General features: G+C 41.2%; 1 protein-coding gene across 9 annotated transcripts in view; it reads left to right on the top strand.

Annotated features, from left to right (window-relative positions):
- LOC128838332 (protein FAM13A-like) overlaps nt 1-16,555 on the top strand; it is a 359,314-nt gene that overhangs the window by 316,655 nt on the left and 26,104 nt on the right. For 8 of the 9 annotated variants that reach the window (XM_054030435.1, XM_054030434.1, XM_054030433.1 and 5 more), the window contains 2 exons: nt 728-770; nt 7,115-7,265. In XM_054030435.1, the coding sequence (XP_053886410.1) occupies nt 728-770; nt 7,115-7,265 (194 nt within the window). The remainder of the gene's footprint in view (nt 1-727; nt 771-7,114; nt 7,266-16,555) is intronic. The other variant, XM_054030432.1, reaches the window with a different exon arrangement.

Raw genomic sequence — 16,555 nt, 5'->3', positions numbered from 1 at the left:
ATGCTCCCATCTGCTGTACAGACAGACCTTCAGTAGTCCATGGGGGTGACGTTCAGTTTGCTGCAGAGGGGCTTCATCACCACAGCCCCACATTGGACTTGTGTAGAGAGGAGAGAGGCTCTGCAGGAAGGCCTCAGCCCTCTCTTGTATACCAAAAAGGGGCTCGGCCCCCATGCCACACAGAATAGCATGGAGGGTAGGGAGATGGGCAGGTAAGGAGAAGGGCCCCAGGATCTGTGTTTTCATGGATACTGTAAACTCCAACACACACCCCAAGACAACTGCTGCAGAAGGGCAGCTGATGCACTTTAGCCCACTCCCTGGCCCCAAGTTTGGGGAGCCCAACCCCCCTTTCTGCACTTCATTTTCCTCCCCCAGAGAGCCCAATCACTCAGCTTTGCTTGAGTAAGGAGAATTTTACTCCATCGCTGTAGTTGGGAGATGTGAATTTGTTTGGATTAAGGGCAGCAGAATTTAATTATATTATATTTTCCACAAATAGCTTCTAAGAGGAAGCAAAATGGATGGGATAGTAGCTTAGAGTGCTGTGACACTGAGTATCACTTATTTACTGTATTTACAAGCAATAGCAAGCACACTCCAACCCTTTTAAAAGAGATGGTATTGGCAATGGTAGCCAAAGTATAAAAAGTGGAGGGTACAAAAGTTTGTTTGCTTTCCCTATGAGACAGTCTGGTTTATTTTTGTTTCCTTTTTTTTTTAATAGCAAAGAAAATGAAAATGACGATGTGTTTTTCAGGCACTCACAGGTTGGTATCTTCATATTTTTGAGATTTGGTCCTGGGCAAAACGAATAGCAAAGTTGAATTTTATAGAACTAGCCGGTCAGGAAGGTAAATGCTTCAAATGAAATGTTGTAACTCTGAGGCAGCGCCCTGCCTTCCAAAATGAAGTTTGCTTTGTTTTTCTCCTGGATATAATTGAACAATGAGGCTTAACATCTGTTCCTTTCCCTGTAACCCCTACTTATCAAAAAAACAAAAGTCACTGAAGTCAGCAGTTTGACATTGAGTTCCATAAAGATCCTAGTGAGCAGGGCATGTGACTGATTAGTTCACCATGTACTGAGATTAACTTTGTCTCTCCTGTTTTTTTCTGAAATAATTTTGGTCTTTTATATATGACTTCCCATTGTGGTTTCCTAATCTTGGTGGATAAATTTTCATGTCTGATGCAAATTAATTTTTTTCCCCCTTTCTCTCTTGGGAATGGTGACTTGAGGGAGGGAATTGCTTATTTAGAAGGGTCTGTTTCTGCCCTATGCTAATAATTTTTCACCGTGGCTTCTTGCCAGTGACTCTGTAACTATTCTAAGAAACGTACCCTGAGAAGCCAGCTAGATATGGTTTAATTGGAGTTATGACCTGAAAAGCATTCATGCCATCTTTTTACGCCACATTTCTTTTCCTGTGGTTGTGCCTGCACAAGACTTTTTTCCCCTTAAAGTTGCAATACGACGAGTGCAGCGCTGCCGGTAAGTGCCATAAAAGGAGTGCCAGCATAAGTAGGGCTGACGGCATTTTAATCACTGGTTCAGTTAGCACTGCTCAGCAGGTCTAGACAGCACAGCAGTTAAAATGCCACTGGAGAATTATCTGCACCAGCGCCCCTTTAGTTACTACCATTGGTGGAGCTGCACCAATGGCAGAGAGAAATTTTAAGAGGGACTGGGAAAAGAAAAGGCTATTGTGGACAAGGGCTATCTGTATTCCACGTGACGGATTGGAGGTTGAGAGGGGTATTGCAGCTGATATTTTTAAACCCATCTCTTCGCGCTGTTTAAAAATAGTTGCTGCTCTTTTGTTGATGTTGTTAGACCCTTTGATTTCCAGCAGTGTCACTCTCCAGAAGCAGGAAGGGTAGGGAGAACCGGAAGTGATTGTCTGAAAATGATGAATCATTGGCTCAGCATGGCCCTGTCAGGGCACATTGCTACAGAGGTTATGCAGGCCGTATTTTCAGTGAGGGAGGTGGCATTGCCTTAAGGCTCAATTTGTAGCTTTGCCACAAGCTCTCAGCTTGTCCAGAGTTCACGTTGTGACTCAGAAATGCACAGTCTAGTCCCCAGTTCCCCCTGGGCTCCAGGGAGGGAAACAATCTGTGAGAGCCCTGCACCAGGTACAGATCACTCCACGTCGGCTCAGCTGGGCTGGCCAGCACATTTATGGGGGCTCAGGGGTAGAGCCCGCAACCTCTCCATTCTGTGTGGGAGAGGACACAGGGGTCTGCAGAGGCTGCTGTCTTCAAGCTCCTGCTGTATGGACAGTAACTTCAAAGAGCTGATCCTTGGATTTCAAACTAGTTTTGTTTTGTTTCATTTTATTTTAAAAAAATCTGGAATATTAAATTATGATTTCAAAATGAACTTCTCCTTATAAAGAACTTAAAATTCAATAAGAAAAGTGCAGCATTAACCCTGAGATCGCATTATATAGGAATTACAAGGTCAAGAAAATGTTGCATTCCTTCACGGTAGTTTTACATTCCTTGTGCCTTGTAAGCCTGTTGCTTAGGGGAGCTTAAAACATACCTTTTGTAACAAACAACTCATTCACAATAAGTGAAAGACTTTTACTTACCCTTCCACCCACCCACACCACCTCCAATATAAGGATTTTGAAGACGATATGAGGAGCTTGCAAGTTGAGATAATTGAATAGGCATTGGTTGTTACTCATACAGTTTTTGGTTTGCCCTGGACCCTGGATGCAGGCATGTAGAGCCCCATGTATTCTGCACTCCTGAAGCGTTGGAATTTGCTAGGGTCCATCCTTTGCTGTAGAAACATGCTCCAGAATCTAAACTTTAATTTAAAAAAAAAATAGTTTCTAGCACTTACGGTTGCAAAGGAAAGCTTTCCAAACCGGAACTGAATGTAACCAATGTAAATGATGTCTGTCTGGGTCTGCATACACCCTGAAACAGTAGCTCTCAGAGGCATGTAAACTGTTCCCATTCATTTCAGTGTTGACTTTGAAATGTAATGATGCCAATCTGTTCTTCAGCATATTAACTGCTGATCATATTGACATTCAGCTGATGTGCTCATTCCACAAACTAGAAGGGCTTCCCAGATCTCCCCAGGTCTTAAAAAACGGGTGTGGGGGCTTCAACTGCAAAAACCTCTAGCTTCCACCTGCCAATGTTTATAATACCGTTAATGCATTTCCAGTATTCAACTCTGCAGCACGTGAAACATGTCAGGGGTTGAGTAAAATAAATGGAATTTAATGCCATATGAACTAACAGAGGGGTCCTGTTGGGTGGTATTATTTTCTCCCCAGTTAAATCACTAAAATCTTCAGTTTTTTACATTTATGCAGAGCAGTAAATGAATCCCCAGATGCAGTGAGACTTGCATAATTCAGGGGGTTAGCCACAGAATGGATAGTGTCTTGCAGCTCTGGAAAGATGTTCCATGTTTCACAGTTCTAGTAGTTTGTTAGTGGGAGGGTCAGAGAGCCCTTTAAAACATGCAAAAGAGATTTGGATCCACTTCCAGCTGTCAGTAGAATACAGACTTCTGAACTCAATTCCAAGAAATTTCTGTTTCTTTCTAACATTTTGAGATGGCTGAGCACGTTGTCATACACACTTCAGAATAAGAATCACGACTTTGTTTCTGTTTAGACAGCACCTTGTACACTTACTGCAACCAAAACAATAATCACTATCATCATTCCCCAGGCAGAGTTAAAATAAGCATAAAAGGTTACCTCTGCTTTGTTGTTGTCTTACCCATGAAGCACCATGAATGAGAGAGATCTGTATCTGTCAGTCACTTCCATTCTGGCTCTAGTACCAGCATTTCAACTATGGTGTTGAAATATGCTGCTTACCCCTATGTAATCTTCCATCCCTAAAATGAACAGCTCAATAAAGGACATGATTTTTTGAAAGGGATCAGAACCTGACCTTCTATTTTGCAGCTCCAGTTTTGCCAGGTACAAATAAATCATGTAAATATCAGCCTACCTGATTTATTGATTTAGTCTTGTAGTTAAACTCTAGGTGGCATCAATTGCAATCCCAGTTATTTGCAACCACAATATTTGTTCCAAAAAATGTAGCTGCGAACGGTTTCTAAAAATCATATCCAAAGTGTCTCATTGTAAGATTTTTTTGTTGTTGTTAATGTTACTAGTATCAATGGTATATCATGACTTCAGGCTAGTAAGATCAGTACAGAGTTCTTTAGATTTGTAAGGAATGGTAATATATTGACCCCTGAAGCATGCTGCTTCCCATTTTTTCTGTTGCTATTTATACTTCCAACTCAGCTTCATAAAGGCTGGAAGCCAGTTGCATCAGACAACCAAAAAGAAAATTTTTGTCATTAAAATAGTGAACTATCCATGAAACTGTAGGTTGAGATTGTTAATTCAAATGCATTAGGTTACACTAGTGCACATCTGTCTTCTTGTCTCTCTTGGGTTTATGCCACCGTTATTCTTCAGAATGCCTAATGGTTTATTCATAGTATTAGGAGCTACATGAGTGAGTAAGTAACCCATGCCCTCAAGAACTGAGAGTAACTGATTGTTATAACAGGACAGATCCATTTTTAAGCAAGAATTTCAAATATGGCAATCAACTAAGTGAACTCAAAGGAAAACAAATGTCATTAAGTTACTATGTCAATCGAAATATTTACAGTGCGGTGAAATGTACCCATCTGGAACATACATTTATATCTGCTGCAGATATAATGTATTCAGAGTCATGATGAATCATGAAATTATAAGGTTGTTGTGGGAAAACAGTTAATTCTGTAATAAGGTAAATTACATTTTCTGGTTGCTGCCTTCTAAATGGTCCGTTTATTCCTGAATGTTCTGTTAGCTGCTAAAGAAAATAGTTTAGTATACTCTAGTTGCTGTAGAAACTTGGTATGTTTTTCCCCTCAGATGCTTTTATTAATTACATCACTTTGAAAGCTCATTGCGGGATTTTCAGTCTTAAATTAGTGTGATGACAACACGAGGGCAGATTATAAAATGGTACAGTTTGTCCTTTAGGGAGTGGATAACACTGTTTGTTTCTGCCCTGTCATGAATCCTGTTGTTATAGGAGTCTGTAATCATTTAAATCTCTTCAGAAAAAAAACAAAACAAAACACGCTTTTGTTGAATGTAAGGAAATATTTTAAGTCCACATGTGGGAAGCAGCTTGTAAGATATCGGGTAGTGAACTGACATTTGTGCTCATGATACACACACTCTGGTGTTGTCGAGTATTTCCTTGGTGCAATGTAAAACAGGGAGAGTTAAGTTTCTAATTCATAGTAATATCAGCTAGCATTGCCTTATTTTTGTTAACTAATGTTTTAAAAAGCTAACCTACTGAAAAGAGAAACAAAACGTAAAGTTATACAAATGCATTACATACCAGGATCTTCAGCATCAAGGTTATAATTTTTTGTAAAAAATCAAGATATCATGCATATTCTCTGAGCAATTTTCTCTAATGTAGAATATTCATTGCTTTGCTGAATACAGTAAAATTGTTACGCCTTAGAATATTGTAAGTAGGACACAAAATTCGTGTGTGATTGAGGGACACGCATGTATGCAGTGTCAATTCCGACGGCTCATTCTGTGCAGCTTTGAAGTGTGGGCTGGATCCAGTGTCACTGTCTGTACAATGACAATTCTCCTTAGAGTCAAGTTTTTTGGGGACACAAACTCTCAGTATCCTCATTTGTGCTACTCTATATCACTCTCTGGATTGCTAGAAGGGCTTTTTGTTTGTTTTTAACATTCTGCTTGTCAGTTACCTACTTCACTATGATCTATCAGTTACGAATAAACTATGCTTACTGAAATCAAGTATTATGTAACAGTTTATGTATATATTATCACGTGTGTGTGTGTGTGTGTGTGTGTGTGTATTACTACTGCTCACTCTGAAAGCTCTGTGTTTGTATAGGTGTATATACATACATACGTGCTTTACTTTCTCTTTTCTCTGGCCACCCCATTCTGAGTAGTTCTGAAGATCATTATTCAAAACTGTTCAGATTCCTGTGCGTTAGCAGCCCTCAGGCACAGCTCCTCTGCTTTGTCTGATAGTAACAGAACTATTCAGGAGATCAGAAGGTGATATACACTGTGTGTGCACACAGCATATATGCTGTTATGCACACACAGTTGCAGTGTATCTGGAGTGGGAGAATAGCAGTGATTTCTGCATGAACACGCAGCCTATGTAGTATTCAGTGGGTGAAGAATAGTGAAGCAAGCAGCAGTTGCTTCCTGCTAGATGTAAATTATGGATCACTTACTTGACAGCAGGTTGTGTGCTTTTTTTTTAAAAAAAAAAAGGGTACTTGCTCTTTCCCTGCATTTTTTTTGGCTTTTTCCCAGGGTCCGCACTACTTCCAGCTGCGATGCCAAACCCTACTGCCGTTTAGAATTGCGCAACATTGCTTTTAATGCCCAGAGCTCCTCCATAAATAGTTCTGCTCTCCCCACGCCCAGCTAGCAAACAACCGCAGGAAATCAGGGCATGTGCAGCCAGCACAGCTTAGCTGGCACTAATTGATCTGAGCCTGCACAGCCTGCATGAGAGCATTCGTGTACGGGGCCTGCGCTTCTCGCTCTCCAGAGCTGCTGCTGCCTCAGGAGCAGCGACAGCTGCTTCTAAAAGACACCATGTTGCTCCTGTAGCCTTAGCAACAACAGCGGCATTTTTGTTGATGTTCCAAAGAGTTTCACTTCTTTAAGGAAACGCACCCACCCTTTCTTCCCCCTTCCATCCCTGTTCTTCCCAGTCAATGATTCGAGGCTTTTTTCAGCTGCATGCAGTTGTCTGGACAAACAGCCTCAGGAGCTCCTTGTGGCTTTCTAAACAAGGAAAAGTTCAAGGAAAGCAGATGGACGGATGTTTTTGCCAGTGTGAGTGACCAATTAGCATTTCGGGGTCACTGAACAGGGAATTTAGTTTCTGAGCTGGAAACATTGTGGACTGTTTGTTTTTGATCTTTAGCTTAAAGGAACACACTTGTTGCTGCAGCTATAGGTATTTTTTACCTCCCTCTGAACATTACTTTTTTTTTTCTTCTTCTTTTTTTGCTGTGTGTTTGGGATTATAGCAGATTTCGAACATGAAGATTCAGGAGCACCCGAGCATTCCCGAAACCAAATTACAGAGGAAACAAGATGCTGATGATCAGGAAGATAGCTTCGTCTCCGAAGTGCCTCGGCTGGACTTGACAGCCTTGTGCGATGACAACAGCTGGGAAGGTACAGTTGTGTGCTTGCTGGTGTGACACAGAAAGAGAGAGTGAGGGGAACATGAGTGGGATGGGCGTATCTTTGGGCTTATAGTGCCTGGCCAAAAACAACAGGAAATGTATTTTGATCTGAAGTCTGGAGAAACTGGAAATAGAGTATTGCATTGGTGCCAAGTCTGATTGTAACGTAGGGAAAGGCGGGAGAATGTGTTTGCTCCTTTCTTGCAATGATTCGTCCTTTCTGATTAAGGATTATTCTTTTCATGGTGTTTTGCAGCCCAGGCTAGTGAGTAGCTGGATCCTACTTAAGCAAAACTGAGTATTTTATAGACAGAAAAGAATATCCTGCTTTCTCCCTGTGCTACCCCGTCCCACTCCCATCCTACATAGATCTGAAAATCAGGGTTCAAGAAAGACTGTTCTATTTCCTGTCCTTTACTGGTCCTTAGGGACAGTGCTTCCCTAGTCTGTGTTATACTCCATGTAGAATTCTATTCACCAGGTAAAAAAGTGATGTTAAGTTGCTTGCAGTTCACATATCTTAATGCTGTGTCTTAGTTCGATTTTCCGGAGGTTTTTTTGCACTGACTTCGTTAATGAGTTACCTATGGTCAGATGCACTCAATGATCTTTTTAGTATAGCACTTTGCAGAGATTAATGCAGGAGTTGTTTGTTTATTGTTTACATTGCATGTAAATAAACACTGAAATCGTACTCCTGAGTAATTTACACCATATACGCTGCGTGTTTGTGGGGAGGGGAGCCACCTACTATAAGTAGCATTTTCCTGTCAGCAAAATGGCCAGGCATTCTGGTCTATCCCAGTGATGCTAAGGGGCCACATTGCTAAGAAAAATAACTCCTTTTTTTAATGCATATTTGTTGAATTACACATTTTGGGCCCAATCCTGAGAGATGCTGAGCAACTCCACTGCCACTGACATCAAGAGGAGTTGAAGACGCTCAGCATCTTTTTGGATCAGATCAATTATGATTCCTGCCTATATCCCTTTTTCCAGTGTGCGAGTGAGTGTGCTTTTGTTGTTAGTCCTGAAACTTGGCAGGTGTGGATTGGGAGGGGCTCTTGGTATAGAAAAAGAGTGTTTAAAAAGAGAGAGACAGACAGACAAGCGTGTAACAGGCATCTGCTCCTCTGAAAAACAAAACTGTGAGCCGTGCAGCATGTTGACAATGGCCAGGTTCTTTGTTCCTGGTTCCACAGCCTACGTGACACAAGTCTTCTGCTGTCCATGTAGGAGGGACTAGTGATGACAGTGTGGGGCTGGGCAGACCAAACCAGTAGCAGTGGGTGCTCCTGATTCAAAGTCAGGCCACCAGCTACCTTCAGTGGCATTGAATTTCTCCACCCCCACCTCCAGCCTGGGAATTCCCTAGATGATATCATCATGTACAACACATCTGATTAAAGGGCAGCACGTACTGCAAGGAAGTCTCCCCAGAGACCTCTGATTCATTATATTTTATTGGGATTCTAATTAGCCATAACCTGAAGGGTTTGGACAAGCATAGGAGTTTTTGTGTTTTTAAAGGTGACAGAGGCAAGAATCTCCCCTGTGTATTCTGCTGTCACTTGAACCTTTTGAAATAAAGATTACTTTCTTTCCTTGATGCCTGCGCATAACTCCCATTGACATTAACGGAGTCATATGTATGCCTCAAGGGGAGAATAGACTGGTAAGCTTGGCTCCCAGAAACTGTCCCACCTCGTGATACAAGCTTTAGTTCCGATGCAAAGAACTTTTCTGGAGATGCTCTGACTTGCACAGGGACTCTGGACCATTTTCATGAAAATGAAAGGTGTGTGTGTGTGTGTATATATTTTTTTTTTAAAGCACTTCTTTCAGACTGTTTTTCTTCCTCCTTCCTGTTTAAAACACCTATGTAATGGAAGAGGAGTTTGGCAAAAGGGACAGCCAGAGCAGGTGAGACATAGGTCAGTTGTCTCCAAATGTCACCATTTTGTAGTTGCAGTATGAGTGCAGGAAAATGGTGGCTTCTGTGTCTTGGTGAACAGGAAACTTTGAACCCATTTCAGCTATGAACGTGTAATCAGTCTGGCAGTGGCTAAAAAGAGGAAGATGCTAGCCCAAACTCAGACATAATTTCCACATCTAGAGCCAGATTTTGTCTGTGAGATGACTTGTAAGTCACTGCTCACAAATATGAGTAAGGGGTTCACAGTCTGGCCCCTATTCTTATGATCTGGGCTGTCTGACCCACGTGGCAGTGTACATGCCTGCATGTCCTCTCTCTTCCTCTGAATTGGCACTGCAGCTCTGCTCACTTCCATGGTAAACAGCAAAATCTTCCAAATTCAAATATAATAACAGTGTTCATCTTTGTGTTCTATTCAGTTCTGGTGTAACTGAGCTCAGAATCTGCCCTTAAAATCAATGAAATGGCCAGGCTTAGGAAAGCAGCGCAGGTTGTGGTTTGGACTGCCTGTGAAATTCTAGCATTGTGTACTCCTGATTGTATACACTGTTAGGTATTCAGAAGCCACAGAACACTAGGTTTCTGGTGGAGCGGCTCATAATTGGCTTGTCAACACAAATTCAGTAGCTGAGGTTCCCTTCATCTCCAGGTATCCCAGCCTCCGATTAAAATTCTTAGGAAAGGTCTGAGGGGAAGCAGATATGAAAACAGTTCTACAAGATAGTCTTGTGTGGGGAATGGCTACTGTTCTCTTACCTTTACACACACAGACTAAATCTCATCATATTTAAACCACAATGTCTTAACGCAAATTAGTCTCTCTCTCTCCCTCGGGGCATTCTTCCAGGCACTTCACTAGAACTGTGACTGTTATCACTGAGTATTTTTGGGGGGTGGAGACACAAAGTAGCAATTATCCAGCCCACCTGAGATCAGCATCAGGTTAGAAATGTTCATCTTTGGGACCGCTGTGACTTCAGAATGCATGGATAGCTCTGTGACACCCCCCCCCCTTCCCCTCTGTGCTCCTTGCTCTGATCTAAGCGGTCTACAGAGGTGGCCCACTTGTTGGCAGCTAGAATGAAGTCAGATTTGGGGCTAGTCTACATGTGGAGTTGTTGCTGATTAACTTTCTCTATGGACAGGCCCTCACACGCAGAATGGTCATCCCCACATGGGGTGACGTTTGTTCTGTCTGCATAAAGACTGACTATTTGGGTCCTGTGCAGGAGGAGTTTGGAGAGGTGTAATCCTCCCCACCCCACCCCATATACACACAAGGGCTACCATTCAGCTAGAGTAGCAGCTGCAAACTCTCAAGGGCTGGAGCCAGTGGATCTGCGTAAAATCAATCTGCAGCTCCTGATGTGGGCCCTCCCTGGACCATCCCCACATAGTTGGCACACAGACCAGTCTTGTGCTACATAGGGTGTGCACAAGCACTCTGGTGCAGCCCCTTCAGGGCTTAGAGCATGGAGGGTCTTGCACCGGCCCCTTGCACCAGAATTAATTTCACTGTGGTGCCCATAGGCATTGAAAAAAGAAGCTATTGCTCTGCAGAGATGCCATGATTTTATAGGATACCTTCAGTTGACACAAATTGAGCGGGTTTTATTCTCAGAGCACGCAGTGGGTGAACTGGGCTGTTTCTGCATCAAATGCTAAGGTGAGGCACAGATAAAATGCATTTCATAAAGAGCAACACTGGCCCTGCAGCTCATCTCTGCTGCCTGTAAATGCATTCTGTACTGGGCTGTTTGTGACTGCTAGGGTAGCCTGCAAAGTCAGTGAGTCTGTGCAGGCCTGCAACAAATAAAACAGAGCGTTTCCAGAACTGCTCCCACCACAAAGGATTTTAATCTAGTCGTTGTGGATCAAACTGCCAGGAGTGGAAGGGACACCCTGCTGCTTTCATAGTCTAACATTGCTTTGCAAAATTACCACAAAACTTTACTAGCTTGGGCCCCAAACCTACTCCCTCACCCTTTACCACAATGAAAAAATGATAGTGAGAACAACTAATGATGTGTAATGTTCCCACTTGCCTAAGGCTAGTCATGTTTTTTTCAATGAGAAAGTGAAATATTGCTGGGATGACCCAAATTCTGTCCCCCAGTTTGCTGTCTACTTTGCCTTTATTTATCTTGCACCAGAGTATTAAAAGAACACTATAAACTAAAATTTAGACCAGATTTTGTAATAGAAATATTTTACAAAACCCACAATCAACAGCAGTGTGTTCACCTTATTTTTCTAATTGCAGTGAAAACAGGCATTTTTAAACAAATAAACATTCTCCTGCAGTGTTGAAAACAGAAACATTGCACCACTAAGAACCTGAAAATGAACAAAAAATGATCAACAAAGGGCATAAATAATTACTAGTAAATTGAGTTTTTAAAATTCATTATTTGGTTAATCAACAGTGTTATTAATAGCATATTTAAAGGGACTTGTTTTTAATGTAACCAATCTAAAGGTGATAAATTGCCTTATATTTTCTCACTGTTATAAACAGAAATGAAATAAATGTAATTTTACTCTATTTGGTAATTTCTCCTCACCATATAGTTACTTGCAACAAATAGTACTTATATTTTTATCATCATTTATTATGATGATTCGTTATTGTGTTAACAAAATATAAACATGGGTACATTAGGCATAGTGTGAATTTGACTTTTCTAATAGAAATTTTTTTTTATCCCTGAGCTAAGATGTGGTGATGCTTCATTGGGGCTATATATTATTTTGATACACCAAGAGAGGCCACAGTATAAGAATATTTTTTTTAAATAAAAATAGTTATTTTCTCTATTGATAATACACATTTCATTCATTATAAAACTAGTATGTATGTTACACTTTAAAATTGTATTAATTAATTTTAAAAGATCATTTTAATTCCCTTCATTTTCTTCTGCGTTTTCAAATGGAATTTAGGGCAGCACCCCAGCTGATAAAAATTGGTATAGTTCAGTTGCTTCACCAGTTTACACTGTCTGAAAATCTGGCCTTCATGTTTTGGTCAGATATCTGTCTCCTTTAAGAAATACTGGTACAGCACTTTAGATATCATTGTTCAGTGTGTGAATCCATTTCGCAACTGCATTTGTATGCATAGGTATTTTAAATATGCTTAGGTGATGTTTCGTCCTGCAGAGGACCACATGAATTTTGTGAGGGTAAACAAAATAAAAATATAAACAATTCCCTGTAAGAAGATAACAGATGGTCTTGAGATAACCATATAAATTTCTTCAGCCTAGAGACCACTACATTGCGTTCTCCACACCTCTTGATTAAAATACTATTATTGTCAATTGAAGAACATCACTTATCTTTCCTATAGTCATTTATTAAAGCGGTAACATAGTAACATATATATGTGCACCTACAGAGTTGCATGCATACACAACAGGTGGCTGAAAGCTTCAATGGCAGATTAGTTTTGGGACTATGAAAGGTAATATTATACCGGTATTGAAGAGGAGAGTGAAGGCTACAAACATAATACTAACGTTTGCCTTTTCCACACAAACTCGAAAGAGGCAAGGCTAAAGGAATTGAAATGGAAGTTCCAAACAACAAATAGAATGTTCAGACATAGACACTCCGAAGTGTTTACACCCATGTGCGCAATCTCTAAGTAATTTCTTCCCTTATGCATGTCCCTTATTACTGAAGAATGAAAAAAGATATCCTAAAATAGAAGTGCTCTGGTTGCTGGTTACAGGCATGGAGAGACTCCCCTATGGAGGAGAGGTTGACAAGACTGGCACTGTTTAGTTGAGAGAGAAGGTGAATAAGAGGAGACATGATAAAGGTGTTCAAATTAATCAATGGCTTAGAGAAGATAGATAGAGCACTCCTATTCACCTTTTTACTCACACAAGGACAAGGGACATTCAGTAAAGCTGAAAGTATATGTAAAAGTGATAAGAGAAAATATTTTTAACACAACACATAAATAACCTGTGGAACTTATCCAGTCCAAGAACTTAGCAGGTTTCGTAATGTCTTAGTTGTTTATATAGGTAATGAGAGCTTCCATTAGGAGAGTGTTACATTATGTAAGATAAACACATAAATGATACAAATCCTCATGCTTCAGGCCATAAGCCAACCACTAATTAAGAGGGACTAGGAGGAACCTTCCCCTTTGGGTCAGTTATTCTATAATTGTGCATGACAAGGAGCATTTGGCACTAACCACTATGGGAAATGAGATACTGGACCAGTTGGACCATTCATTGATCTGATTCCATACAGCAGATCACGTGTTCCTTTGCTACTTGTTCCGTTTCTGTTCAGGCTTTGTTAGCCATTTTGACCTCCTGATCTAATTTTTTCTGAATATTATATACCGCAAATGGAACAACTAACCCAAAGAGTCAAGACCTCGAGGAATTAAAGTGGGAAATAGTCAGTTTTCTGTAGCTGCCATTTGTTCCATCCAAGTTTCAAACTTTCTTTCCTTTTAGGACTTCCTTCTTCTCCCACTTTCTGACCATTCTCCTTTAGAATGTCCATTTCAGCTTTTCATCTGTATTTGAAATTAATAGTGGTACTGCACATGCCTCAGTCACTGCTGACTGTAAAACCGCTTATCTCAGAGCCCTCTTGAGTCATTATGATACTTTTTATGGTACCTGATATCTGGAATGTAAATCTACCTCAGGACAAAGTCACATACATCTTTGTTCACAGGTTTGGTAGTAGCTGAGTTTGTTTACTACTATATGCATTCCTTTTTGCCCTCATTTTTTCCCTTCTAAATCCCAGCAAGGCATAATGCTAATCCCACTGACTGTAAATCACCCAAATACTTCTTATTTTAGAAAGTCCTACTCTAAAGCTGTTAATTCTCCATGTTGGGAAGAGGGATCGTTGGAAGAATTATATGAGAATAACTTGACCAGTGAGGGTGGGGAATCAAAGTATGCCCCTTTTACACTGGATATTAGTTTCCACATTTCACTACCACAGGGTCTCAAAAGACCTTTCTGAAAACATTGGGCTGTGATAAAATTCAGGGAAATAGTTGAATTCTGGAATGTGTATGGCTCCGAATCATCAAAGTTTGATTCAAGGGCTTGTAGATTGTGGGTTTATTTTTTAACCTTAAGCCTCTGTGTTTTCTCTCTCTTTTTATTATTGGGTTCCTTCAGGATAAGACAATTTAGAAAACATTTGCTGTAGAGATTATGCAAGGGAACTGAAGTTTACATATATATATAGGGCCCTACCAAATTCAGGGTCCATTTTGGTTAATTTCACGGTCATGGGATTTTAAAAATAGTAAATTTCATGATTTCAGATATTTAAATCTGAAAGTTCATGGTGTTGTAACTGTAGGGATCCTGACCCAATTCTGAAGGCAGCAACACAGAAGTAAGAGTGGCATGGTATGGTATTGCAACCGTTACTTCTGTGCTGCTGCGGGGTGGGGCGCTGCCTTCAGAACTGGGCACCTGGCCAGCAGCCACTGCTCTCTGGCCACCCAGCTCTGAAGGCAGCATAGACGTGAGGGTGGCATCCCCCTACAGTAACCTTGCAACTCCCCCAACAACCCTCTTTTGGGTTGGGACCCCCAGTTTGAGAAACGCTGGTCTCCCCCGTGAAATCTGTACAGTATAGGGTAAAAATAGCCAAAAGACCAGATTTCACGGTCTGTGACGCATTTTTCACAGAGATTAATTTAAGAGGGCCCCATATATAGATATATAAAAAAACTAGCGGTAACATGATGTACACATGTGTTGTGGTTTAAAAAAAATTACACATCCATCACAGCCGAATCAGTGCATCTTCCCTGCAAGTGGGATCCTTTTGGGCTTTTCTGGAGTCTGGCCACAAGTGAAGGTTTGCCTTTTCCATCTCAGAACCCTAGAAAAGGGCCATTGTGCGAATACCACCTACCATTCCTTCAGGAGAGACTTAACTTTCTGGGAACAGCATCAGTCTTTGAGGCAGAGGGGTGCAATTTACACTCCCACGCCAGTGAGGCTACATCTAGCCTTTGATGCATAAATAATGTAAAATGCTTTACACCCCAGTTGATACTGAATTCAGTAATGCAGAGGACAGTGGAGTACCTTAAACCTATTGGGCCACACACTGGTTTTACAAGAGGCTAGGAACACGGAAATGTAACTTTATGCAGTAAATGGAAGTGCAACGTTTTTCAAAATTTACAAAATAAAAAGGCCTGATCTCTCTCATTGGTATAAGATCAGGATCAGAGCCTGTATCCGCAGGAAGCAGGTGATTCTATAGCTGTTTTAAGCCCCTTTCCAATGATTCATCACCCACTATTTGATGTTTTTTCTAACTTTTTTATTTGACTTCAGAACTTCTCGTTCGAATTGCATGTTCAAAGCACAACTCTTAGATCGTCTAATCCTGTGGTGCTAAGTAGGAGCATGCAAACCAGCTTAGTAAACTATCTGAACAGAGAATGTTAGACCCCTTATGGCATCTGGACAGAGTGATCACGGGATTGAAATGATTTTTTTCAGTTTGTTCCAGTATGCTAATCGGCATTCCCAAAACAGATTTCCCTTTCTCACACCCCCAGTCTTCCGAGATGGTTACTTTTACCGTCAGCCGATTAATTCAACCCGTGGATGGGAGATTTATTAGCAGTGCTAGTGTGAAAGGGACTGGGTGGCTCCAGGTGTCATCGTTTTTTGTTTGTTTGTTTGTTTGTTTTAACATGAGAATGATTGAGCCCGGATGATTTATTGTTGTTAACACTTTTACAGCTGTAGTAGGCGAGGCACACCACAGAACAAAATAGTAAGATCTGAACTATGCTCCCATGAGATAAAAGTCGACTGTTACCCCCAATCACTGCATCATGGCTATCATAAAGCAGGGAGGGGATAAGGTGGGGAAGGATTGGGGGGGGCTTACAACATTGGGATCACCTTGTTAATCATTTATGGCATTTGCACATCTTGTGAATCAATTGATTCCTCCTGCATGTACTGTTCTGCCGCCCTGAGTTACCTCCTTTATACCTGAGTATATTCAAGTCTGTTCAGTTCCTGCCCCAAAGGTTTGGACAGCAAGGGGGGAAGGTGCTGTCAGGTTTAGTGTCTATTGGAATCAATGAGCAGTGATGACTGACCAGATTTAGGGCTTAATTCTCCCCTGCCTGGCACCTTTCGTAGTCATATGCACCTGTGCAGCATGCTCCCATTCCAATCTGGTAGCATTTCACACTCCTCCTGCACTCGCTTTGCACACAAGTAAAGGGTGACCACGGGTGCCAGCCAGTGAAGAATCAGGCCCTCTCTCTAAAGGAGGGGGAAAGTTGAGACAAATATGGGTTTAAA

This window comes from Malaclemys terrapin, chromosome 5 (genome assembly GCF_027887155.1).
Source record: "Malaclemys terrapin pileata isolate rMalTer1 chromosome 5, rMalTer1.hap1, whole genome shotgun sequence".
Taxonomy (NCBI): Eukaryota; Metazoa; Chordata; order Testudines; family Emydidae; genus Malaclemys; species Malaclemys terrapin.
The sequence above is the reverse complement of the archived record's forward strand: the minus strand, read 5'-3'. Positions and strand labels throughout refer to the sequence as shown.